The sequence below is a fragment of the Microcaecilia unicolor genome, chromosome 3 (genome assembly GCF_901765095.1).
Source record: "Microcaecilia unicolor chromosome 3, aMicUni1.1, whole genome shotgun sequence".
In the NCBI taxonomy this organism is placed as follows: Eukaryota; Metazoa; Chordata; class Amphibia; order Gymnophiona; family Siphonopidae; genus Microcaecilia; species Microcaecilia unicolor.
The window spans coordinates 152,968,247-152,994,677 of NC_044033.1; the positions used below are offsets into that span (position 1 = coordinate 152,968,247).

The 26,431-nt window shown below is 42.7% G+C and overlaps 1 protein-coding gene across 1 annotated transcript in view; it reads right to left on the minus strand.

Moving 5' to 3' along the window:
• LOC115464856 (centromere protein J-like) overlaps positions 1–26,431 on the minus strand; it is a 139,283-nt gene that overhangs the window by 70,278 nt on the left and 42,574 nt on the right. The window contains exons 6-8 of the mRNA XM_030195213.1: positions 16,478–16,607; positions 9,443–10,883; positions 8,417–8,537 (exon numbers count right to left, since the gene is read on the minus strand). Coding sequence (XP_030051073.1) covers positions 8,417–8,537; positions 9,443–10,883; positions 16,478–16,607 — 1,692 coding nt within the window. The remainder of the gene's footprint in view (positions 1–8,416; positions 8,538–9,442; positions 10,884–16,477; positions 16,608–26,431) is intronic.

Genomic DNA, 26,431 nt, shown 5'->3' on the forward strand with positions numbered 1-26,431 from the left:
CTCGCATATGCTGCTATAGGCCCTTCTGGTCAAACCCGCTCTGATGTACACTTCCTGTGTCAGAGGGGACAAGACCAGAGCCTTTTTCAGTGCACATGCGATGGAAGGCCCCATGGCTTCTCTCAGCTTCATTGTTGCCATCAGTTTTTGGAAAACAGCAGTGGTGGAGGAGACAGTGGGTAGAAGAGAGGGTGATGCTGGATTGGGACCAGGGGAGGAAAGTGGAGATGCTGGATTGGGGAAGGGGGAAAGAAAGGGGATAAGCTTCCTGGTTGGGGGAGGGATGAATGATGGACATGGAAGTAGGGTGGCAGAAGAAAGATGATCAGGATGGGTGAGGAGAGGAGACATGCTAGAATCAGATGGGGAGAAAGAAAATGCTGGCTTAGAGGTTATTCAATCAATTGCACCTTGAACCTTGAGAGAGAGAATGGAGATGCAGGATGGGAAGAGGGTGACAGAGGGGATGTTGGACATGGTGGTGGTGGGGTGGAAAGAATAAGGATGCAAAGGGGGAATACTTACCCTGCAAGGGGAAGGATGATGGGGAGGATGCTGAACACTTGGAGGGGGACTAGGGAGACAGATGGGAAATGATAGATGGAGGGGGAGATAGAAGTGATGCTGGACAAAAGGAGAGAGAGAAATATGTTGAATCAGGATAGGATAGAAATGGAATATGTTTATGAAGGGGGAGGGGAGATGGTGGACTTGTGTGTAAATAGGGTGACTGAAGGGAGATACTGGATCAGGATGGGAGGAAGAGAAGGGACATACTAGAACAGGAGGAGATCCTGGCTTAGTGGAGAGGGAAGAGAAGGGAGATGCTGGATCAGGTAGGAAGAAAAAGGGACATGGGGTATAGAGACATAGGGGGATGCTGGATATGGGGGGACTTCTAGGGTGAAGGAAAATACTGGGCATTGGCAAGTAGAATGACAGAGGGAAGGTGCTAAACAGTCAGGGATAGGGAGAGAAAGGGGGTATGCTGGACATTTCTGTTTTTATTTTACTTATTAAAAATAAGCATACCACACAATCCAAGTGTTCTTGGCGGTTTACAGAATGTATATACATAAAATCTCAAAACAATCACTTATACTTACAAACACAATAATTTAAAAACACATACAAACTTTCAGCATAGCTAAGACTTCAATCCATTTACGGGAATAGGGAAGATGCTGAAACAGAAAGGAGGCGAGGGGGAATGCTGGCAATGAAGGGAATAGGGGAGACACAGAAAGGGGGAGAGGGGAATGGGGGATGCTGGATAAGGAGGGTAGGGTGATGGGGAGATGTTGGATAGAGGTGGAGAGAGAAAGTTGAGATAGATGAAAGGGTGCGAGAGGATATGCAGGATGTAAGGAGAAAGAGAAAATTCTGGTTAGAGGAGGGAAAAGACAGAGGGGTGCTGTACAGAAGGGAGGAAAGAGAAAGTGGATGTGCTGAAAGGAGGGGGGAAAGGAGAGTTAGCAAAACAAATAATGGGGAATAACAGGTTGAGGAATAGGAGGGCTGGGATGAAGAAGATGGAAAGCTGGAGGTAAAAGCGGAAGAATAAAGAATGGATAGTAAGAATGAATGATGTCTGAGCAGATGGGGAGCCAGAAAATAAATGGAAGATAGCTGAAATGAAAAGATTGAAGTTGGATGTATGAAGGACAGGAAATGAAGAAGACAGGTCCAAATTAGGGTGAATCGGGTCCACTGTTTGTACTGGTTCCCTTTTCAAGTCAGTAGTTTATACAAATACAATTAAGCAGCTATCCTAAAAGGGAACCACTGTGAGTTTTGCCTTTTTGATTGATTGTAAAGATTTACTTTCTTTATAAGCACATGACATGCCTGGACTTGTCCTTGCTTTCAGCGTGTTAATTGTTTCCTACTCAACCACTTGTACCAAGGTAACCATATTAACATATGAATTCTTCTCGTTGAATTTTAAGAAAAACAGGCTTTAAACCACAGCTTTCATTTTTAGCTACATATTCATCTCCTGATTGCAAATAAAATTATTTTTGAATTCTGCTTGAACAAGGAATAAAAATGGCTAGGACTATGGACTATTTGATAAGTATTCTGCCAGAAAGAAAGCATGTGTGCATGTGTGTGCAATATTCCTCCAGTGTTCTGATCTCATTTAATTTTTTAATTAGCAAAGTTTTGTCAGAATTTCCAAATGAAAAAGCATATCACTATTTATTTTAATTATATTCATAGGTCTCAATTCACCAAAAAGAGTGTCAGCACCTAGAGATGAATATCTGGGGGAAAAAAAGCCCTCGAACATTTACTGTTGTAAAATCAGATATTCAACAAGTATTTTTCACAACTTTAAAGAGCAAAAGTGAAGCAGATATTGTAGATCAGGCTTATCAAAGAAAGGCCTGCCAAGAGCTTTTACCTGGCCCTTATCAGCTTAGAAGGATTCCTGCTTCCCCACCATGACTCAGCTATCTGCAAGCTTGAGCTGCCAGGTCCCAGAAGTGCCAGTTGGTCTCACTAGCTGGAATCCTTGCTGAGACAGGTGAGGTGAAAGAATCTAGGTAAAGGCTGGGGGAGGGGGGGCTACATGAAAGAAAGAGGGACTTTAAATATGCCCTTATCTCTTGTTTGTCTGTCCTAATTAGATTGTAAGCTCTGTCGAGCAGGGACTGTCTCTTCATGTTCAAGTGTACAGCGCTGCGTACGTCTAGTACTACTACTACTACTATTTAGCATTTCTATAGCGCTACAAGGCATACGCAGCGCTGTACAAACATAGAAGAAAGACAGTCCCTGCTCAAAGAGCTTACAATCTAATAGACAAAAAATAAATAAAGTAAGCAAATCAAATCAATTAATGTGAACGGGAAGGAAGAGAGGAGGGTAGGTGGAGGCGAGTGGTTACGAGTCAAAAGCAATGTTAAAGAGGTGGGTTTTCAGTCTAGATTTAAAGGTGGCCAAGGATGGGGCAAGACGTAGGGGCTCAGGAAGTTTATTCCAGGCGTAGGGTGCAGCGAGACAGAAGGCGCGAAGTCTGGAGTTGGCAGTAGTGGAGAAGGGAACAGATAAGAAGGATTTATCCATGGAGCGGAGTGCACGGGAAGGGGTGTAGGGAAGGACGAGTGTGGAGAGATACTGGGGAGCAGCAGAGTGAATACATTTATAGGTTAGTAGAAGAAGTTTGAACAGGATGCGAAAACGGATAGGGAGCCAGTGAAGGGTCTTGAGGAGAGGGGTAGTATGAGTAAAGCGACCCTGGCGGAAGATGAGACGGGCAGCAGAGTTTTGAACCGACTGGAGAGGGGAGAGGTGACTAAGTGGGAGGCCAGCAAGAAGCAGATTGCAGTAGTCTAAACGAGAGGTGACAAGGGTGTGGATGAGGGTTTTGGTAGAGTGCTCGGAAAGAAAGGGGCGGATTTTACGGATGTTTTAAAGAAAGAAACGACAGGTCTTGGCGGTCTGCTGGATATGAGCAGAGAAGGAGAGAGAAGAGTCAAAGATGACCCCAAGGTTTCGAGCTGAGGAGACAGGGAGAATGAGAGAGCCATCAACAGAAATAGAAAACGGGGGGAGCGGGGAGGTGGGTTTGGGGGGGAAAATGAGAAGCTCGGTTTTGGTCATATTTAATTTCAGGTGGCGTTGAGACATCCAGGCAGCAATGTCAGACAAGCACGCTGAAACTTTGGTTTGGATGCAAGGTGAGATATCAGGGGTAGAAAGGTAGATTTGGGAGTCATCAGCATAGAGGTGGTAGGAAAAGCCATGGGATGAGCGCTATAGAAATGATAAGTAGTAGTAGTAGTGGGTAAATCTGGAGGGCACAAGAGAGAGAGAGAGGCTGGGGGTACAAGAAAGAGAGAGAGAGAGACTGGGTGAAGGCTGGTGGAGGGGGAGTACATGGGGGACAGAGAGAGAGTGTGAGTGCGAGTGTGTGTGTGTGTGTGAGATTCTCAAAAAGAAAGCATGAGTGCGTGACACTTTAGCCCTCCGAATGTTACAGTATATAAAATGTGGTCCCCAATAGGAAAAGGTTAGACAAGTCTGTTGTAGATACCATATTAATACATATTCTCCACTCCAGCCATGTACAGTGGGGGAAATAAGTATTTGATCCCTTGCTGATTTTGTAAGTTTGCCCACTGACAAAGACATGAGCAGCCCATAATTGAAGGGTAGGTTATTGGTAACAGTGAGAGATAGCACATCACAAATTAAATCCGGAAAATCACATTGTGGAAAGTATATGAATTTATTTGCATTCTGCAGAGGGAAATAAGTATTTGATCCCCCACCAACCAGTAAGAGATCTGGCCCCTACAGACCAGGTAGATGCTCCAAATCAACTCGTTACCTGCATGACAGACAGCTGTCGGCAATGGTCACCTGTATGAAAGACACCTGTCCACAGACTCAGTGAATCAGTCAGACTCTAACCTCTACAAAATGGCCAAGAGCAAGGAGCTGTCTAAGGATGTCAGGGACAAGATCATACACCTGCACAAGGCTGGAATGGGCTACAAAACCATCAGTAAGACGCTGGGCGAGAAGGAGACAACTGTTGGTGCCATAGTAAGAAAATGGAAGAAGTACAAAATGACTGTCAATCGACAAAGATCTGGGGCTCCACGCAAAATCTCACCTCGTGGGGTATCCTTGATCATGAGGAAGGTTAGAAATCAGCCTACAACTACAAGGGGGGAACTTGTCAATGATCTCAAGGCAGCTGGGACCACTGTCACCACGAAAACCATTGGTAACACATTACGACATAACGGATTGCAATCCTGCAGTGCCCGCAAGGTCCCCCTGCTCCGGAAGGCACATGTGACGGCCCGTCTGAAGTTTGCCAGTGAACACCTGGATGATGCCGAGAGTGATTGGGAGAAGGTGCTGTGGTCAGATGAGACAAAAATTGAGCTCTTTGGCATGAACTCAACTCGCCGTGTTTGGAGGAAGAGAAATGCTGCCTATGACCCAAAGAACACCGTCCCCACTGTCAAGCATGGAGGTGGAAATGTTATGTTTTGGGGGTGTTTCTCTGCTAAGGGCACAGGACTACTTCACCGCATCAATGGGAGAATGGATGGGGCCATGTACCGTACAATTCTGAGTGACAACCTCCTTCCCTCCGCCAGGGCCTTAAAAATGGGTCGTGGCTGGGTCTTCCAGCACGACAATGACCCAAAACATACAGCCAAGGCAACAAAGGAGTGGCTCAGGAAGAAGCACATTAGGGTCATGGAGTGGCCTAGCCAGTCACCAGACCTTAATCCCATTGAAAACTTATGGAGGGAGCTGAAGCTGCGAGTTGCCAAGCGACAGCCCAGAACTCTTAATGATTTAGAGATGATCTGCAAAGAGGAGTGGACCAAAATTCCTCCTGACATGTGTGCAAACCTCATCATCAACTACAGAAGACGTCTGACCGCTGTGCTTGCCAACAAGGGTTTTGCCACCAAGTATTAGGTCTTGTTTGCCAGAGGGATCAAATACTTATTTCCCTCTGCAGAATGCAAATAAATTCATATACTTTCCATAATGTGATTTTCCGGATTTAATTTGTGATGTGCTATCTCTCACTGTTACCAATAACCTACCCTTCAATTATGGGCTGCTCATGTCTTTGTCAGTGGGCAAACTTACAAAATCAGCAAGGGATCAAATACTTATTTCCCCCACTGTATATGCCCACAGATTCAAGAAAGAAGAGAGTGCACACTAAACATAAAATCAGTTACATTTTGGCTTGCTTAGATAAACCATGTCATATTTAAAAGCTAAGGATGTTATTCTTCCCACCTCAATATTATTCTCCCACACCTTTATCTGTCTTTATGTGGGTAACAGTGAAATAAGCATTTATTTTTTTAATAACTGCACAGGGTTCATTTTCAGATATAACCTGGTAACTCCAGAAGTTATGTGGATAACAAATTGAACTGGCTTCATCAACAAAGAATGTGTTATGCAAAATGTAAAAAAGTGACCTAGGGAAAAAAGTGGAGTGGAGTGGAGGAGTGGCCTAGTGGTTAGGGTGGTGGACTTTGGTCCTGAGGAACTGAGTTCAATTCCCACTCCAGGCACAGGCAGCTCCTTGTGACTCTGGGCAAGTCACTTAACCCTCCATTGTCCCAGGAACCAATAAGTACCTGTATACAATATGTAAGCCGCATTGAGCCTGCCATGAGTGGGAAAGCGCGGGGTACAAATGTAACAAAAACAAACAAAACAAAAGTACCACAGATACCTGTTCCCTTTCAAACAACATGTGTAATTTTGAAAATGCAAAAGTTACATGTATTGTAGATTTCTTTGCCCTAGCTCTACCCCCAGGAATTCCATTATTAAATGCAGGTAAATATGTATGTGCAGTTACAGTGAGAGTGAACAATTCTCAGTCACCTGATTTATTTTTATTTAGTTAAAACCTTTTCCTTGGTAGCTTAAGGTGAGTTAAACTAATATACAGTAAGTATTTCTCTATCCCCAGATGGTTTGGGAACTAAGGGCCTCATTTATCAAACCATGCTAACGGTTCCCATTTGGCAATGCAGATGGGCTTTGTTGGCATTGTCGCACCGGAAACTGCTACCAGAGCTTGATAAAAGAGGTCCTAAGTTCATACCTGAGGCAATGGAAGGTGAAATGACTTGCCCAAATCACAAGGAGGGCTTAGTGGGATTTGAATTCTGGTTCTGCTGGCATGTAATGTAATCTAGTACTTGTATTCCAAAACTCCCAAAATAGGTTCAAAGAAGATAACAAAAAAATGTCAAAATACAATGAAATTGAGAACAAAAAAACCCCAAAACATTAAGGGGCCCTTTTACTAAGCCGCGTAAGGCTCTACGCGCACCCAGCGTGCGCCAAAATGGAGTTACCACCCAGCTAACATGTGGCTCTTGCGGTAATTTCATTTTTGGCGTGCATAGGTCATTACTGCCCGTTACCGGGTGAGACTTTACCACTGGTCACAGACCCAAAATGGATGCGTGGCAATTTTGATTTTGCCACATGTCTATTTTTGGCAAAAATTTTAAAAAGGCCTTTTTTACAGGCGCGCTGAAAAATGGATCGGTGTGCGCCCAAAACCCGCGCCTACACTACTGCAAGCCATTTTTCAGTGCACCTGTGTAAAAGGACCCCTAAGATAGATATTGTGCCTAAATTTCTGCCAGCAATCTTAAGTGGATTCCATGACAATGCGCATAACCCAAGTGGTTATCAAGTCAATCAGCGCTGTTAATTGGATGGTAGTAAGCAATTATCAGCACTAATTGGCATTAATTAGAACTTACACGCACAACTTGTTAAGCACATTCTGTAACATGATGCGCATAAATTCTAATTAATGCCAGAGAGAGAAAGGGGGCGTGGAATGGGCATGTCAAGAGCATTCTGAAAATTTACATGTACAGTTATAGAATCTACCTGCTTGGTGCCTAACTTAGGTGCTGGTGTTTACACCAGATTTTACTTGGTGAAATTCCTTGTGACTGAATACAGTCGCACAGATCAGCGACAGCGTATTTTATGAACTACATGGAATTTTTTTTAGAATAGGCTTAGGCAGAAATGTTTTCTGTGCAGATTTTCCAGGTACCATATATATATAATCTAGACCTATATATCTGCGAAAAGAGTAATATCAAGGGATTACTTTCAGATTCTTTGGTTAGGACTACTGTACCATACCTGAATGGCCTGGTGGGATACTGCGCTCTCTAAAATCTTCTTACATCTAATACTAGAAAATGAAGGCTAGAAGAGCAATTGAGAATCTTCAGCTCTGGAGGATCTCAAATTCAAAGGAAACGAACAGTCCAATCAAATATTCTGCACTGGAACCAGCAAAATCTTAAGTATCAAACATGACAATTTAAATATAATATGAGCCTGAAAAGGTCATTAGTGCAGTTTTATCAAGGTAAGAGTAACTCTCTACCAAATTTCTTAAAATGAAATTTAATTTACCTGCTGTGTCTGTAAAATCTGAAGCTTAGAGAGAGACCGAATTTTAAGCGAACTATACAGACTACTGCAATAATCTAAATGAAATCAAACCACAGTTTGAACCAATATTGAAAATTGATTTTTGGGAAACGGAGAACGGATTTTATGGAGTTGATGAAGCTTAAGATATACTTTCGGAACCACGGAATTAACCTGAGGTTGTACAGACAGTGTCGTATCCAAAATGATTCCCAAGACTTTGAGCATTCTACCTTTGTCAGACCATTTGATAGTCTCAATTCTTTTAGAATGGAGTCCAAATTATGATATAACCACAGTAGTTTGATCTTGTCCATATTTAGCTTCTTGTTCTAACCACTAGGCTACTCTTCTATTCTACTGTATGCATTTATCTGAATAACTGACATTTCAAAATTGCCCTCCAGAAGATTTTATAAACAGATTGGTAGTTTACCTGAGAAAATGCATTGCTTTCTCTTGTTCTTCTTTCATTTTTGCTAGTAGAGGGTTTTCTCCATTAAAAATGGATCTCTCATTTTCAAGTTCTTCAAGTTTACCAGTAAGTTTCTTTTCATCTTTCAATATGAAACAGAAATAGAAAAATATATAGCTTTAAATAAGAATTCATCAACCTTGAATTTACTACCAAGCCACCTCCTCCTCTTCACCCCCTAACCCACTCCCTCAACCACCCAACCCAGGCCTCCTTCTCCTCTTTTCCTGATATTACCGAGGAGGAAACCGCCCACCTTCTCTCCTCCTCGAAATGCACCACCTGTCGCTCTGATCCCATCCCCACCAACTTACTAAACACCATCTCTCCTACTGTCACCCCCCCCCCCATCTGTCATATCCTCAATCTCTCTCTCTCCACTGCAACCGTCCCCAACACCTTCAAACACGCTGTAGTCACACCACTCCTCAAAAAAACATCACTAGACCCTACCTGTCCTTCCAACTACCGCCCCATCTCCCTCCTTCCCTTCCTCTCCAAGATACTTGAACGCGCCGTCCACAGCCGTTGCCTTGATTTTCTCTCCTCTCATGCCATCCTCGATCCACTTCAATCCAGTTTTCGCCCTCTACACTCGACAGCAGTCTGCAGCAGGCATGTGCTGAAAACTGAGCATGCGTAGATGCCGGTATCATAGAAAGTAGCATTTTTGTTACCTTCAGGAGGAAGTCTTCAGCTGGTAGAGATTGGGAATCCCACCAGCTACCACTAAATGTGTGCTACTATTGGGTGGGCCTGAGCCCTAAGTGGGTGGGCCCTGGCCCACCTGTGGCTAAGCCACTGATGTGACAGGTCCAACCATAGTCTCTGGGCATACACCAGGGCCCACTCCACATCTCTTACAGTAATATCAAGTTCTCAGGCATGTCTTATGTAATTTACAGCATAAATTATCAACTAGTATAAACAATGACTGTTGTCATACAGCAACTTAAACACCAGAGATATAGTTTTGTTGGTTCTTACCCACTGCATCTTCACTTGAGTTTTTGTCCTGGCTCATCTTTTTTATGTCTACTTTTTTCAAAGCAGGGAAAAGGCTGGCTACAAGATCACAAGTTGATGGTTGTTGCAGATCATTATTTGTAATGCTCTCATTTTGGTTATCACTTCTTTTCTTAGGATCCTTTTGTTTCCTAAAAGATTTTGAAAGACGAAAGGGAGATTTCCGAAAAGAAGAAAATGCCTTGCTTACTGTATACTTATCAATGCCATTACTAGATCCACTGTTACTGGTGCTGAAGGAGTCATCCTGTTGTTCTGACAATCCCAGAACATCAAACTTCTTAATTAGGGACTTTCTATGTATTTGTTTTGGTATCATGTCCTCTGCTCCACTGGGATCATCATTAGCATAGTCTGCATCAGAAAGATCCAAATTTTTAGCAATATGGCCTCTCTTCGAAGGGGCATCCCTAGTCAGCCATTGGTAAGAGTGAGACCTGGGATCATCTTCACTGTCTGAAGATGTGCTGCCTGTATCACCATAATTTTGCTTTATGCCCCAGCTGTTGACGCCACTTCCACTGGCTTGGAGTTCTTTTTCATAATCAATAGATTGTTTGCTCTTTTCCTTGTCAGTGTGTACAAATGGTTTGGCAATAACTTGAACTATTTTATCATTTATTTTCTTAAACCCAACTCCCTTTTTGCCATCTGTCCCCTTGTATCGAGATATAAGCTCTCTATTTGTATTATCTGCCACCTCCTTTTCCTTTGTAAGGCCTGTACTTACATCCTCTGGTTTTTCATGGTTTTCTTCTAATTTCTGAAGCCCAGATCTGTCTTGTGAATTCTTTATCACCTGTTTGAAATGACCGTTTCCAGATGGATCCTGTTCTTCTTTGACACCAACCATAGGTATGGTCAGACTCTTACTCTCTGCCGATATAGTGTCCATGATGGATGAGTTTACTGTAGAATTAGTAAACTGAGAGTTATGTGTCTGAATTACATATGGACTAGTTTCACCTTTTTGTTCAGAATGCTTATGCTGATGTTCAGTTCTGTTTAAATGAGATAGTGAAGCAGCATCTGGTCTCAAAATCAATCCTCTCTCTTTTTCAGAGTTTAACTCAAGATCATCTTTACCATTATCAATCTGAGAATTTACTTCACTGTTAAAGAAAGGAGAAGTTTTATTCTCCTCTTTTGCGACTCCCAGTGCAGGGGTGCTAGATTGTTGAAATAAAAAAGGATGCTTTTTGAGCTGAGATTTTCCTGTGCCATGTAAACTAGGCAAAGAGAGACGACGCTGGTAATCAAAACTTTTGCTCCTGGACAGGTGTACTGAGGAATCTCTTCCATGCTCTTTGAGGAGGTTTTCTTTATTTTTTTCCAATCTAATGATTCCTTCTCTACGTTTCAAGAATGACTTATGATTAGCTGCCTTGCTTTCAATGGAAGCCTACAAAAAAGCACATTAAAGTAAGTTGACCACTAGTAAATTGTTTTCCCTGATAAACCAGGACATTTAGTAAAGCTTTCGCCACATGGAAAGCCTGTTTTACATGCAGAAAAAAGCTTTTATAAAATTGCATAAATGCATATGCATTTAAGAAGTATGTGCATGAAAAGCATGTTTCCTAGTTTTAAAAGTAATCTGCGTATAGACATTCATAGAGGCACAGTTTGGACAGAGTGGAGGTAGAGTTTTAGTGTTTACATGCATTTTACAAAATATACAGTGGGGGAAATAAGTATTTGATCCCTTGCTGATTTTGTAAGTTTGCCCACTGACAAAGACATGAGCAGCCCATAATTGAAGGGTAGGTTATTGGTAACAGTGAGAGATAGCACATCACAAATTAAATCCGGAAAATCACATTGTGGAAAGTATATGAATTTATTTGCATTCTGCAGAGGGAAATAAGTATTTAATCCCTCTGGCAAACAAGACCTAATACTTGGTGGCAAAACCCTTGTTGGCAAGCACAGCGGTCAGACGTCTTCTGTAGTTGATGATGAGGTTTGCACACATGTCAGGAGGAATTTTGGTCGACTCCTCTTTGCAGATCATCTCTAAATCATTAAGAGTTCTGGGCTGTCGCTTGGCAACTCGCAGCTTCAGCTCCCTCCATAAGTTTTCAATGGGATTAAGGTCTGGTGACTGGCTAGGCCACTCCATGACCCTAATGTGCTTCTTCCTGAGCCACTCCTTTGTTGCCTTGGCTGTATGTTTTGGGTCATTGTCGTGCTGGAAGACCCAGCCACGACCCATTTTTAAGGCCCTGACGGAGGGAAGGAGGTTGTCACTCAGAATTGTACGGTACATGGCCCCATCCATTCTCCCATTGATGCGGTGAAGTAGTCCTGTGCCCTTAGCAGAGAAACACCCCCAAAACATAACATTTCCACCTCCATGCTTGACAGTGGGGACGGTGTTCTTTGGGTCATAGGCAGCATTTCTCTTCCTCCAAACACGGCGAGTTGAGTTCATGCCAAAGAGCTCAATTTTGTCTCATCTGACCACAGCACCTTCTCCCAATCACTCTCGGCATCATCCAGGTGTTCACTGGCAAACTTCAGACGGGCCGTCACATGTGCCTTCCGGAGCAGGGGGACCTTGCGGGCACTGCAGGATTGCAATCCGTTATGTCGTAATGTGTTACCAATGGTTTTCGTGGTGACAGTGGTCCCAGCTGCCTTGAGATCATTGACAAGTTCCCCCCTTGTAGTTGTAGGCTGATTTCTAACCTTCCTCATGATCAAGGATACCCCACGAGGTGAGATTTTGCGTGGAGCCCCAGATCTTTGTCGATTGACAGTCATTTTGTACTTCTTCCATTTTCTTACTATGGCACCAACAGTTGTCTCCTTCTCGCCCAGCGTCTTACTGATGGTTTTGTAGCCCATTCCAGCCTTGTGCAGGTGTATGATCTTGTCCCTGACATCCTTAGACAGCTCCTTGCTCTTGGCCATTTTGTAGAGGTTAGAGTCTGACTGATTCACTGAGTCTGTGGACAGGTGTCTTTCATACAGGTGACCATTGCCGACAGCTGTCTGTCATGCAGGTAACGAGTTGATTTGGAGCATCTACCTGGTCTGTAGGGGCCAGATCTCTTACTGGTTGGTGGGGGATCAAATACTTATTTCCCTCTGCAGAATGCAAATAAATTCATATACTTTCCACAATGTGATTTTCCGGATTTAATTTGTGATGTGCTATCTCTCACTGTTACCAATAACCTACCCTTCAATTATGGGCTGCTCATGTCTTTGTCAGTGGGCAAACTTACAAAATCAGCAAGGGATCAAATACTTATTTCCCCCACTGTACATGTACACACATGAAGGGTAATTCTATAAACCAGGCGCCTACATTTTAGCCTGCATTACCCATGAAAAATGTACAGCATATTAACATTTTTCTGAGCATGTGTGCACATACCCACATAAACGTCATTATTCACCCTAAGTGCTATTCTGCAGTGACGTTCCTAGGGGGGCTGACACCCGGGGCGGATCGCTGATGCGCCCCCCCCCCCCCCCCCCGCGGATGCAGCACGGACCCTCCCCCCCCCCCCCCCGGCGAAAGGACACCCCCCGCGAAGGAACCCCCCCGGGTGCACGCCGCTGGGGGGGGGGGGGGGGGCCGCGCATGCCTGTCCTCCGCTGTTCCATGCTTCTTTTCTGCCCCGGAACAGGAAGTAACCTGTTCCGGGGCAGAGAAGAAGCATGGAACAACGGAGGACAGGCATGCGCGGCACCCCCCCAGCGGCGTGCACCCGGGGCGGACCACCCCCCCCCCCCCCCCAGGAACGCCACTGCTATTCTGTAACTATCTGCTTAACTTACAAAGCAGGCAGTTGCAAGGATGAGGAGAGGAGCATGGATGGGACACAGGCATATTCCCCACAGGAGAGGAGCATGGATGGGACACAGGCATATTCCCCACTTACATGTGCAACTTACAGAATACTATAAGTTATGTGCATCTCTGCTGCTTTTAAGACATCTGCACTTACACCAGATCTATGGCTGGTGTAAGTGCGGGTGCCTACATTTTAGGTGCGTCAATACAAGGTTATGCTACTATTCTACAATGGAACCTAGGCAATTAAAATTCTATTTTATAACAGAACCTATTTATAGAATTACCCCATACAGTACATGCACATGGATACATCTTCTTTGAATTAGGTGTAAATTTGTGTGTCAGCATTTATGCACTATTGAGGTTGATCCGGGAGCCTATTTTATAAAGGCACATATGTTGTCTCTAAAACAGGTGACTTTCTGGATTCCTCAAATAGCTGGGATCGGTTACAAAATCAGGCTCAAAATGTCCTGAGTAGTTATATTAGCATAAATGTATATATTGTAAAACTCTGCACTGCTGTCTTGATTGCATCAAATATAGTGCTGTGATGATGAAATCCCTCTTCCAGGGCAGTCTGCTGGACGCAAAAATATCACCAGGCAGAATTAATAAACCCTTCCTGCCTCCAACTGTGGCCAGTCCAAGTTACTTGGAAGTACCTGACAGATCTTAAAAGGGTCCTCTACATTTTCTTTTCATCTTTTCCCTACTATAATCTCTTCGGTCTCTGATGTCTTTCTTTCCTAAATCTTTTTCCTCTTTCCCATTGTGACCCTGATTCCCTTCAATCACTTTAAGTCCACCCTCTTATTCTTCCTTATCATAGGTCTCCTCATTTATATTTCTCTATCCTTCCTTCCTTCACTCTAGCTGATCTGCCTGTTCTCCTTCCCATGAATATGCTTCCAGAACCCTTATCCACACCCTTGTCGCCTCTCGCTTGGACTATTGCAATTTACTTCTCAATTTACGCTCAGCCATCTCTCTCCTCTCCAATCTGTCCAAAATTTTGCGGCACGACTTGTTTTCCACCAGAATCGTTATACTCATACTAGCCCGCTCCTCAAGTCACTTCACTGGCTCCCTGTCCGCTTCCGCATTCAGTTTAAACTTCTCGTACTGACCTTTAAATGCATCCACTCTGCAGCCCCCCATTACCTCTCCGCTCTCATCTCTCCCTACATTCCTCCCCGTGAACTCCATTCGCTTGACAAATCTCTCTTGTCGTCCTCCTTCTCCTCCACTGCTAACTCCAGGCTTCGCTCCTTTTCTCTCGCAGCACCTTATGCCTGGAATAGACTTCCTGGACCTATACGTCTAGCTCCATCGCTACCTGTTTTCAAATCTATGCTGAAAACCCACCTTTTCACTGCTGCTTTTAGCTCCTAGCCACAATTGCCCTCCCCTTGTCCCTTCCTCCCTTCTCACCCATTACTTCCCTCACCCGTAACTGTCTTGTTTGTCTGTATTACTTAGATTGTAAGCTCTTTTGAGCAGGGACTGTCTCTTTGTATCAGGTGTTCAGCGCTGCGTGCGTCTGGTAGCGCTATACAAATGCTAATAATAATAATGTGAACTAGTGGTTAGCACAACAACCCAAGAACTAGGTATGATGTAGAGTATAGTTCCCCTTAAGCACCCTCAGGGTCACATTAAGAGAAGCTCAGCCAGGAAGGCATGATTCAGCCACAGAAAATAAAGCTCAGTCCTGGGGAAAGACAGGGAAGCCCAAAGAAGGAAGAAGGAGATCTGCTTCTGATTCTTCTGTACTCTAGTAGAAACCAGACACTTTATTTTGTTTACTAATGAACTCCATGTGTAGAGTGATGTGCTGAATTTGCTGGATTATTGATTATGCTGGATTCAGAAAATAAATATAAATATTGCTGGCTGGAGTGTACCAGTTGAACTCAGCTGAGAAAGCATGGCACCTTCCTCCCCTTAATGATCATGGCAAGCTTGAACAAAAGGGCCAAGATAGGAAAAAGAACTTAGATGGCATGAAAAATTTCCAACCCCCCCCCCCCCCAAAATACTATAATAATTTGCTCTAAAGCTGCTCTCCACTCCTGAAGTAGCCCTTGCGAAACGAAGGGACCCTCTGTTGAGGATTAATGGACAGAGTGGACAATTGGCGTTAGAGAGCGCAGCTTTCAAAATTTGTTCCAGGGTTTGGAGTGACAGTTGGATAATGCAAGTTAAGTAACACGGGTTATATATTGATATTTGCGCTCTCTCCCTTTGTTCATATGGTTTTTGTCTTGGGGACATATACTAGCCTTGACCTGTATTGAATTTCATTTTTTTTTTCATATTTTGAAGATGGTATATAGAAAGTTGCACCCGGGGGTTATTTAAAAGTGTTACCAGCTTTTTTCACTAGTGGCTTTTTAATCCCTGCAATTTGGAATTGTTTTTCCACTGTTGTTTTTACTGGTGTACAAAAGAAGGTGATGAGAGTAGCCCTATTGAGGTTTTTTTGTAATTATTGAAGATTTAGGAAAATTGGCCACTTCCCAGCAGTGCTAAAAGTGGCCTTAGCACGCAGGAAAGACCTGCACTGGGGCCATTATTTAGCGCTGCTTAGTAAAAGGGCCCCTTAGTCTTGTTCCATTTAACTTTTCTGTGAGTTAGTTTCCCCTAGAGACAGACATTCTTGATTCCTTATATATATAAATATATATATATATATATATATATATATATATATATATATATATATATATATATATATATAATTACAATGTTTTTTTAACATCCTCTGTAAAGAATAAAAAAAACAGAACTGAGGGAGCCCCATGAGCAAAGTTTGTTAGAGAAGTATTCCGATTCTGGAAACACATTTATCTCCTTCCACAGAAAGAGACTATGGGGCCTCACACCATGTGACTATGTGGTACTAACTGCATCCACATAAGCAGAAATATCTTCTAGTACTGTCTAGTTCTTCTAGCTAGTAAACATTCCATTCTTAGTGCCATTGGACAATGCAACTCATCTGTATGACCGATTCATCCTGTTTTTGTTCATGGAGAATGGTGGCTCTCGTCAAATCAGATAATACTGAGAACCTGTACTTTTACGCAACTTACAAATACATTGCCTATTTTAATTTATATTCACAAAATACAACAGGACCAGCAAACAAATATTTGAATGGTGATAAAATAGTTCTGTACCTTCTGCTGCAGCTGCTCTTCTAGCTGCTTTGACTGCAGTTTTTCTACCATTTCAGAATCCACCCTAAATTGCTCTTCAACAAATTCTTCAAATGTTCTCTGCCTTTCACCAATCCCTGGCCTGATTGGTCTAAGAAATGAACAACATGATTTTGAGTTGATAAGGGGCTTTCTTTTTTTTTATTCGTTTTTTTTAATCAGTGATAGCTGTTGACAATACATGCAACATGCTGTTCCAACTTTTGTGCAAATGAATGTGTATACCAATAACATAACATTCTACTACAGATTTTACGATGCTACAATATCATGAAAAGAATATAACTAGTGGTTTAAAAAATACATTCGTGTATATGTTTGGGTAGAACTGGTAGACGTGTTAAAACAGCTTAGGTGAACTAGTGCATGGCTGAAAGTAGTAACATGATAGAGACTACAGAATTATGCAGTAATTATCTAGTAAGGAGAAATTAGATCTTACCTGCTAATTTTCATTCTTTGAGTCTCTCCAGACCATGCCCTCTTTACCAGCAGATGGGAGACTGAGAACTACTGAGTAATGTGATAACAGCCCAGAGCCCTCAGTATTTCTACTGACAAAGCAACATGGTAAAAAGAACAAAACACTCAAAAAAAAGAAAAAGCCCTACATAAATGGACATGCAAAACAGGAATGAAGTAGGGGTAGGCACTTGGCCTTCCCAACGTAAAACAAATACTGTCAGAGCAATAAGAGCATAAAAATGGTTTATTATAAAGAAGACAAATTTAGTTTAAATCATGTTTATTGATGACAATCACGAGTGGAGGAGTGGCCTAGTGGTTAGGGTGGTGGACTTTGGTCCTGAGGAACTGAGTTCGATTCCCACTTCAGGCACAGGCAGCTCCTTGTAACTCTGGGCAAGTCACTTAACCCTCCGTTGCCCCATGTAAGCCACATTGAGCCTGCCATGAGTGGGAAAGCATGGGGTACAAATGTAACAAAAAAAAAAAAAAGAAGATACACATAAACATTGCTGAACAGTCATTCTTATTTTCTGATAACCAGTAATTCTCTCCCAACACTCATTCCCTCCTCTAGACCCTTACCCACACAAAGAAATAAGTCAATCAATTCAGAAGGATCATGTTCTTATGACCCCCCCTGGAAATCTAGCACAAAAAAGGGGGGTAAACCACATCAGGGTCCTCAGGCTTCAAAGAGAATTAATAATCCCGTTATGAACTCCTATGTGACAAAGTTTGTATACAGAATTCCCAAACGGAGAGAAAAGCTTTCCTACGTTTCCTGAGTCCTTTCAAAGAATATTAAAGCATGAAATTTGTTAGTGAGGTCCAAAAAGAGGGCAATTCAGCAACTGTCCAAACTCCCAGGATAGTTTTGTTTTTTACCAATACCAGTAGCCTTCTTGACGGCTTCCCCTGCCCTGCAGCGCAAAAACCTCAAAACGATCCAAAAGAATCCCCGCTGGTGAGAATGGAAGATTGTAAATTTTGTTCCCCAAATAATCCAAAATTGATTTCCGAAAGTATTGTATTTTAGGACATGTCCAAAAAGCATGAAAAAAGGTATCGTCATCGAAATGGCATTTGTTACATAGGTGAGTTTACCTTCCCTATTTTAAATAGTTGTACTTGTGGAAGGTAGGTGTGCTGTAATACACAAAACTGACATTCCCATAGGTCTGCAGTAACAGTAAGACTTGGGATCCTTCTGACTAGAGCCAAAAGATAAGAGAATCAACAGACCTCTGTAAATCAGTGCACCACATCTGCATCAAATCAGATAAATTCTGGCTCAGACAAATCTGAATCAGTGATTTATGCAAAGCAGAAACTGAAAACTGGTCTCCTCCTGCAGTGGCAAAGAATGCCCAAAATTTAGCACCATGTTTAGCTTGCAGCACTACGGAATCCAAAGATTAAACAAAATGGGATATCTGGTGATATGCAAAGACGTCTCTCAACTGAGTCAGGAAACCATCTCCCAGCTGATCAAGATGTTTTAACTTCCCTTCAGTCCCTAGGACATGAGAAAAAAATAAAATACCCTGCTGCCCCCAAAAATGAAAAGTCTCATTTTCCTTGCCTGGTGATAACACAGTATTTCCCTGAATAGGCAATAAACCCCCTACTACAGCCGAGCTAGCATGTCACTTTGAAACCAAACAACTAAACTTAAGGAAGAATCTCACAAACAGCAAAATAAAAATGGAGTCCTTTATTGAGGAACTGAATGACCACAATGGGGCCATAGTTGCTAACAGAGTATGGTCTATGTTCAACAAACCCAAACTTGAGGAGGTCCGCCACATGATAACATTCTCTACAGCTTATTGCGTGATGGATACCTGCCCAAATTATGTGGTGAAAGAAGTTCCAACTCTCTTCTTCGAGCAATTCACAACCAACATGCCAACAATGCTGTCAAAAGGCCATTACCCAACAGGGAAAGGAAATATTGTACTGACCCCTATATTGAAAAATGTGAAGATTAGCAGAGGTGACATTAAAAACTATAGACCAGAGGCATCAATTCCTCTCATAGCCAAAATCATGGAAGGAATAGTTGCTAAATAGCTAATGGAATATCTTTGCACATTCTCCATATTCCACAAATCGCAATCAGGCTTCAGGCCACAGTTTAGCACTGAGACTGTCTTAACAACTCTGATTGCTAACTTTAGGAGGCAGATAAGCTTGGGTAAAAAGATCTTACTAATACAGTTTGACATGTCCTCAGCTTTTGACATGGTAGACCATCCCATTCTGGTACGGCTGCTGGATAAAACTGGGATTGGCGGAGTGGTACACAGTTGGTTTGAGGGATTTTTTTATGTCAAGGTCATACCAAGTGAAAATGGGCAACACGATCTCACAACCCTGGAAAGTTGTCTGCAGAGTACCACAAGGGTCCCCTATCTCACCCACCTTATTCAATATAATGATGATCCCGTTAGCAAACACACTAGCGAAACAAGGTCTCCATCCATTCATCTATGCCGATGATGTGTCTATATATATTCCTTTCGAGAAAGACCTAAGTGAAATTATAGACATAATTACAATGGGGCTAAATACAATGGAATCCTGGGCATCGACTTTCAAGTTGAAACTGAACAGGAAAAAGACGCAACTTCTAGTAGTGACATCATCTTACTGCAACATATAACCCACATCACCATAGAGGGATCTCTATACCCTTTTTCCAATCACCTTAAGGTCTTAGGAGTGATTCTAGACCAAAAATTGTCTGTTGAAAAAGAAGTGGAAAGTGTAACATCCAAGATGTTTCACATGATGTAGAAACTGAGGGTAATCAGAAGATACTTCCCAAGTACCATATTCTATATGCTAGTACATTCAATAGTACTCGCGCACTCCGACTACTGCAATGGAGTCTATGTGGGTTGCAAGGAGTGAATATTTAAAAAGTTACAGATGGTACAAAGCACAGAAGCCAGACTGATCTTCAGATGCTCACGTTTCGATAGAGCCAGTCCACTGATGCAAGCATTGAACTGGCTCCCCATCAGAGAATGGATAATGTTCAAGCTATGCACTATGGTCTATTGAATCCTTTTCAGTACTGCCCCGAACTATATATAAGAGACCTGATCAAGCTGCCATTAAAAAATGTGAATGTAAGGGCTAGAAATTATCTAACTCTTCTCTGCCAAATTGTTGGAAACTTGTATACAAGTTAGTTTACTCAGCAGGGTTTCTCATACATCAGAACCAAATGATGGAACTCTGTTCCTAAAGACCTAAGACGCATTGAGTCATTACCTAAAATTTCATAAACATCTTAAAGCTTTTCTCTTCAGGAAATTCTTCTCAGAGAACAGTACTCCATAACTATAAGAATTATTAGCCCTCACCTACCCCTCTACACAACATTCCCTGATGTAACACATGTAACACATATGCTGTTATCAATTATGTTATTACTTTAAAATTTGTTAGCCACATTGAACCAATTTATTTTGGAAAATCAAGGTGGGCTTCCATTCTTTGATTCTGAGGATCCTTTAACACCACTCCTCCTTCAATGGAGTAGTCTTTGGCCAGCACATCCACCTTTGGTAACTTGAAATTCTCTGATTCTGTGAAAGAAAGCCAATAAAGATAAGCCATAGCTCTGCCACTTCTTAGGGCTGCATTGGGGGAGTGCCATTCAGTCCCTACCATCTCTTTGAGATTTTCATTAAACGAGATGTTGCTCACAGCCTTCCTGATCCCTTCAAAAGTGGATCTCCTTTTCTGATTACCGGAGGCACCTCATCTGACAAAGCACCTGTAGAACTTCAGTTATCAAGGAGGAACGCAACAGTAGGGTCTTCACCCAGAGGAACCTCTTGAGTTCCCAGCCTCTAGCTCATCCTTCCAATCAGTTTTCTTGATTAAAACTTCATCCAGGGTTGTCGACGAATCCTCTGAAACCAAATCATCTACATCCTGTTTTTTCTAATAAGTGCTGAATCTCAGTCCCCAAGGGCCCCTTCCTTGTCTCTCGCAGCCACAGGTTCCAGAAAAGAGAGGATCAGAAAGTCTTGCTTTAAACAGAAGGCCTGGTGCAGCAATAATACAAACTCGGGGAAAAAAGCAGAATAAACCCCAATAGAATCTGCCTATGCAGTACCGGAGGTTCAAAAGAATAGGGAAGTTAAGGCACTCAAAACTGCAGTGCTTTCCGCTAGCATGTCCCCCTCTGAATCTTGCCGGGTAACCCTATCACAGCCACAGAGGGGGAGGCAGGGGAGAGGGCCCAGCCTCCAAGGAGGCCTGGCACTTGCCCAGCGCTAGCATGGCTCTCCTGCTCCTGTGTGCAACAGAGTAGAGTTATCTCTGCTCCGCTGGCCACAGATTCTTCTTCCTGCCACATCCCTCCTCCTTTGTAAAGTACTTCCTGTTTGGACGTGGCAGGAAGGACCTGTGCAGCAGAGCAAAGCTAGCAGGAGTGAAGACAAGCAAGTAAGCAGGCCCAGGTGGGGGGGGGGGGGGGGCACGGGGGCCCAAATAACCCAGTGTGCATCCCTGGGGAAGGGAAACCAGGTACAGTTAGGCCCCTCACAATATTAACTTTCTCCTGTTTTGGTTTTTTTTTTTACCAAATTATACTCTCTATATTTTTAATTATTTTTATATATAGGGCCAACAAGGCACACCTAAAACAGGCTAGACTTGATGAGGGCTACACAGGTACTCACCTCCTGGCCGGCTCTGGGCTGCACAGGTGTTTGTATTATAACATCACTCAGTAATTCTCAGCCTCCCATCTACTGGTAGGAGTACACATACCCACTTGTCAGGAATGGTCTGGAGAAATAAGGAAGATAGAGATAGTGTCATATGAAATATTGTGTTAAAAATGCTCTTCTATCCTATCAATTTGACAGAGGGGCCCTTTTACTAAAGCTTAACATGTGCTAACGGCCATTAGCGTGTGCTAAGTGCCACAAGTATAAGATAGGATGTGCAGCATTTAGCATGCACTAATGTAGGCATATCTTAAGATTTTACATGTGATCCATCAACAGATATGCCCCCCCCCCCCCCCTTTTACAAAGCCACGCTAGCACCTGCTGGTGCGGTAATGCCAACACAGCCCATTCAAAATGAATGGACTCTTGGCATTATTTCGCGGCTTTGTAAAAGGGGGGAAAGTTTGAGAAGCATTCTGAAGGGTTCATTTTAAACCAAATTATATTGCTTCTCATTGTTTCTCTTTTTGTGAGTTATCTTGGGTCACCATTATTTCATATATTTTCCTTACATTTACGATTTATACTTACATTGATACACGTTTCTTTTTTACATTTCTTTTTTTACATATATTATTCATTAATGGCATTGATTGAGTTACTGAATCAATTACCATTATGAGAGCCATTATAATGTTAGGCGAGTAACAATCTAGCTATTATTACGTCGTTGTAATTATATTATTGTTGCTCTTGGCTTTTTTTCCCACTATTTTTGTTCAACTAGTATTGTTTTATGATTGTTTAAACCACCATGTTTTTAATGTTTGTGTATATGTTTTCACATATTTGTTTTGTGTGTTTGTATATAATTTCATGACTCCTGAGGCTGGTGTTGTACACCAAAACACGGTTCTGTGTCTAGTCTTTCTCAAATTTTAATGCGTATTTAAATGTTTGACTGCTTTTGATCCTACCGCTGGATTGTTCCAAGAAAAAAAATTAACCGGTTTTCTTCTGCCCATTATAAGTAGAGCGGTGTGGTAGCCGTGTTAGTCCATTCTTAAAGGTTATCAATAGAAATCAAACAAAATAAAACATGGAAAAGAAAATAAGATGATACCTTTTTTATTAGACATAACTTAATACATTTCTTGATTATCTTTCGAAGGTTGCCCTTCTTCCTCAGATCGGAAATAAGCAAATGAGGTAGCAGATAGTATATATGAGAGAAACATCAAAGCATTACTTTGACTGTCTGACAGAGTGGGAGGGTGGGGGTATGCATGGGGACATCAAAGCATTTCATTGATATTCTAACAGAATGGGTGTTGGTAGGTGAGAGGAGGGTAATAAACAGAGAAATAAACAGAGAAATACAGTTTTATGTTTTATGAGTTAGAAAACCCAGATCCTTATTAAGTCCTGTTTGTTGGGTGTCAAAATATTCAATCATTCTTATTTCAAAGGTCTTACGTTCCTGTATTGTTTTAAAATTACCTTTCAGTATTCTTACTGTGAAATCACTGGTGCAGTGTTCTGGTCTAGTAAAGTGTTGGCCCACAGGGGTGGGGGCCTGACTGGCACCAGCTATTTTCATGTGATGTCTGTGTAGATTGAATCTTGTCTTAAGCATCTGGCCTGTTTCTCCAATATAGCATCCGTCGTTACATTTCTTACACTGAATGATATATACCACATTGGAAGATGAGCATGTAAAATAGTCCTTTATGTTGAATATTTTTCCTTTGTGAATGACTGTGGAGTCTTGTGAAATGTTTTGGCATAGTTTGCAGCTGGCTGTGTTACACGGGAACGTGCCCTTTTCTTTTTCCGCCTGTGTTGGAAGTTTACTTCTGATCAGCTTGTGTTTTAAATTTGGTGGCTGTCGGAAGGCCAGCACTGGTGGAGATGGGAATATCTCTTTCAGTAATTCATCTTCCTGAAGTAGTGGCTGTAGGTCTCTTATGATTTTCCTCAGTTTCTCCAGCTCTGGGTTGTATGTCACTACAAGGGGAATTCTGTCGTTGGCTTTTTTTTCTTTGTACTGTAGTAGATTTTCCCTGGGTGTTTTGAGGTAGGAGGCAATATTCTTGGAGATTATTTTGGGGTTGTAGCCTGTTTGAAGGATGCAGTCAGGGTTTCAAGGTGTCTGTCTCTATCCTCTGGGTCCGAGCAGATACGGTGGTATCTTGTGGCTTGGCTGTAAATAATGGATTTTTTTGTATGTGAAGGGTGGAAGCTGAAGTTGTGGAGGTAGCTGCATCTGTCTGTGGGTTTCTTGTATATAGATGTTTGTATACAGCCATCACTGATTGAGACTGTGGTGTCCAAAAAATTGACTTTTTCTGGGGAGTAGTCAATTTTGAATCTGATTGTAGGATGGTATGTATTGAAGGAATTGTAAAATTGTTTCAGCGTTTCTTCCCCCTCAGTCCAAATCATAAAAATGTCATTGATGTACCTGTAGTATTTTAGGGGTTTGGTCTGGTATGTATTCAGAAATGTCTCTTCCAGCTCAGCCGTAAAGAGGTTGGCATATTGGGGTGCTGTCCTGGTGCCCATTGCAGTGCCCATTATTTGTAGATAGATATCATTGTTAAAGCGGAAGTAGTTGTGAGTTAAAATGAATTTGATTGATTTTTGTAATAGTTTCTGGTGAGTATTGATGGTCCAGTGTGGATTTTTTTAGGAGTCCGATAGCCACCAAATTTAAAACACAAGGACTATTTTACATGCTCATCTTCCAATGTGGTATATATCATTCAGTGTAAGAAATGTAACGAAGGATGCTATATTGGAGAAACAGGCAAGATGCTTAAGACAAGATTCAATCTACACAGACATCACATGAAAATAGCCGGTGCCAGTCAGGCCCCCACCCCTGTGGGCCAACACTTCACTAGACCAGAACACTGCACCAGTGATTTCACAGTAAGAATACTGAAAGGTAATTTTAAAACAATACAGGAACGTAAGACCTTTGAAATAAGAATGATTGAATATTTTGACACCCAACAAACAGGACTTAATAAGGATCTGGGTTTTCTAACTCATAAAACATAAAGCTGTATTTCTTTGTTTATTTCTCTGTTTATTACCCTCCTCTCACCTACCAACACCCATTCTGTTAGAATATCAATGAAATGCTTTGATGTCCCCATGCATACCCCCACTCTCCCACTCTCAGACAGTCAAAGTAATGCTTTGATGTTTCTCTCATATATACTATCTGCTACCTCATTTGCTTATTTCCGATCTGAGGAAGAAGGGCAACCTTCGAAAGATAATCAAGAAATGTATTGTTATATCCAATAAAAAAGGTATCATCTTATTTTCTTTTCCATGTTTTATTTTGTTTGATTTCTATTGATAACCTTCTGCCCATTAAAAATCATAATGTAAACCAGGACTCAACAAGTTTCTTAGGATCTAGGAACCAGTCCCAAAATCTAGGAGCCAGACTTGGAATGACTGGAATTTTTATTTATGCACATTTATAAATCACACATTCATAATGTGCTCAAGGTGATGCAAAGCAAGTTATTTATTAAAGTAGCAGGGAAGGAGTGAGTAAGAGACTGCTGTTCTCCCTATCGCCTACCCACCTACAGCGTATCTGGCACTGGAGAGAGGCTTTAGGCAATAGTTGCTGGGGCAATGGGAGAGAAGGTAAAGCTGCTAAGGGTGTGTGTGTGTGAGATGGTGTAACCACCCAACTACTCAAAGAAGCTGCAGCATAAGCCTCTCCATTGCCTTCCAGCAGCTGCAGTTTTAACCCCTAGTCCACTCACTGCCAAGTAACCACAGCCTAAAGTCTCTGTCCATCACCTATCTAGCCACACCACTAGCAGCTTTGTCACATCCTCACTTCCAGCAGCAGCTTCTCTGAATCACTGCCCCCCCCCCCCCCCCCCCCCCCCGAAAAACAGATACTTTAAAAATGTAAATTGATCTTAGCAGCAAGGCTGCTGGAGAATCTCCTCATCAGTAATGCTGCTCCTTATGAGCCACTTCTGCTGTTGCTAGCACTCCAAACATCCTCCTGATTAAGAAGGCCCCAAAAGTGGGCTTCCTTTCCAGGGCTCCTCCATAGCACTCTCTCTCTCTCTCTCTCTGCGTCCCCCACAGCACTCTCCCTCTCTGTGCTCCCCCAGAAACCCCCATAACTAATTTCTCCATACCTCTCTACAGATTTCCTCTATCTGCACATCCCTCCTCAGCTCCTGCACCCCAGCACACATACACACAGTGCTCTCTCCCTCCTAAGGCACAAAGATGCCTCAGCTCTCTCCCTAGCTCACCCCCACTGCAGAAACATCCAAGATCTCCCCCCTCCTCTACAGCACAGACATCCAGGTCTCATAGCACATAGCAGTCTCTCTCCCCTCCGTCTTCCCTAAAGCACACAGGCATCTAGCAGTCTCTCTCCCCTAAAACACACAGACACCCAGTGCTCCCCCTCCCTCAGCACACTCAGCAGTCTCTCCCTCCCTCCCAACCCAAAGCACACAGATACCCAGCACTCCCCTTCCCCCAGCACAGACATCCAGTGCTCTCTCTCCCTCCCCAAAGCACACAGACACCCAGGGCTCCTCCTCCCTCAGCACACTCAGCAGTCTCTCCCTCCCTCCCACTCCAAAGCACACAGACACCCAGCACTCCCCTTCCCGCAGCACAGACATCCTGCGCTCTCTCTCTCTCGCCCCAAAGCACATAGACACCCAGGGCTCCTCTTCCCTTCCTCAAA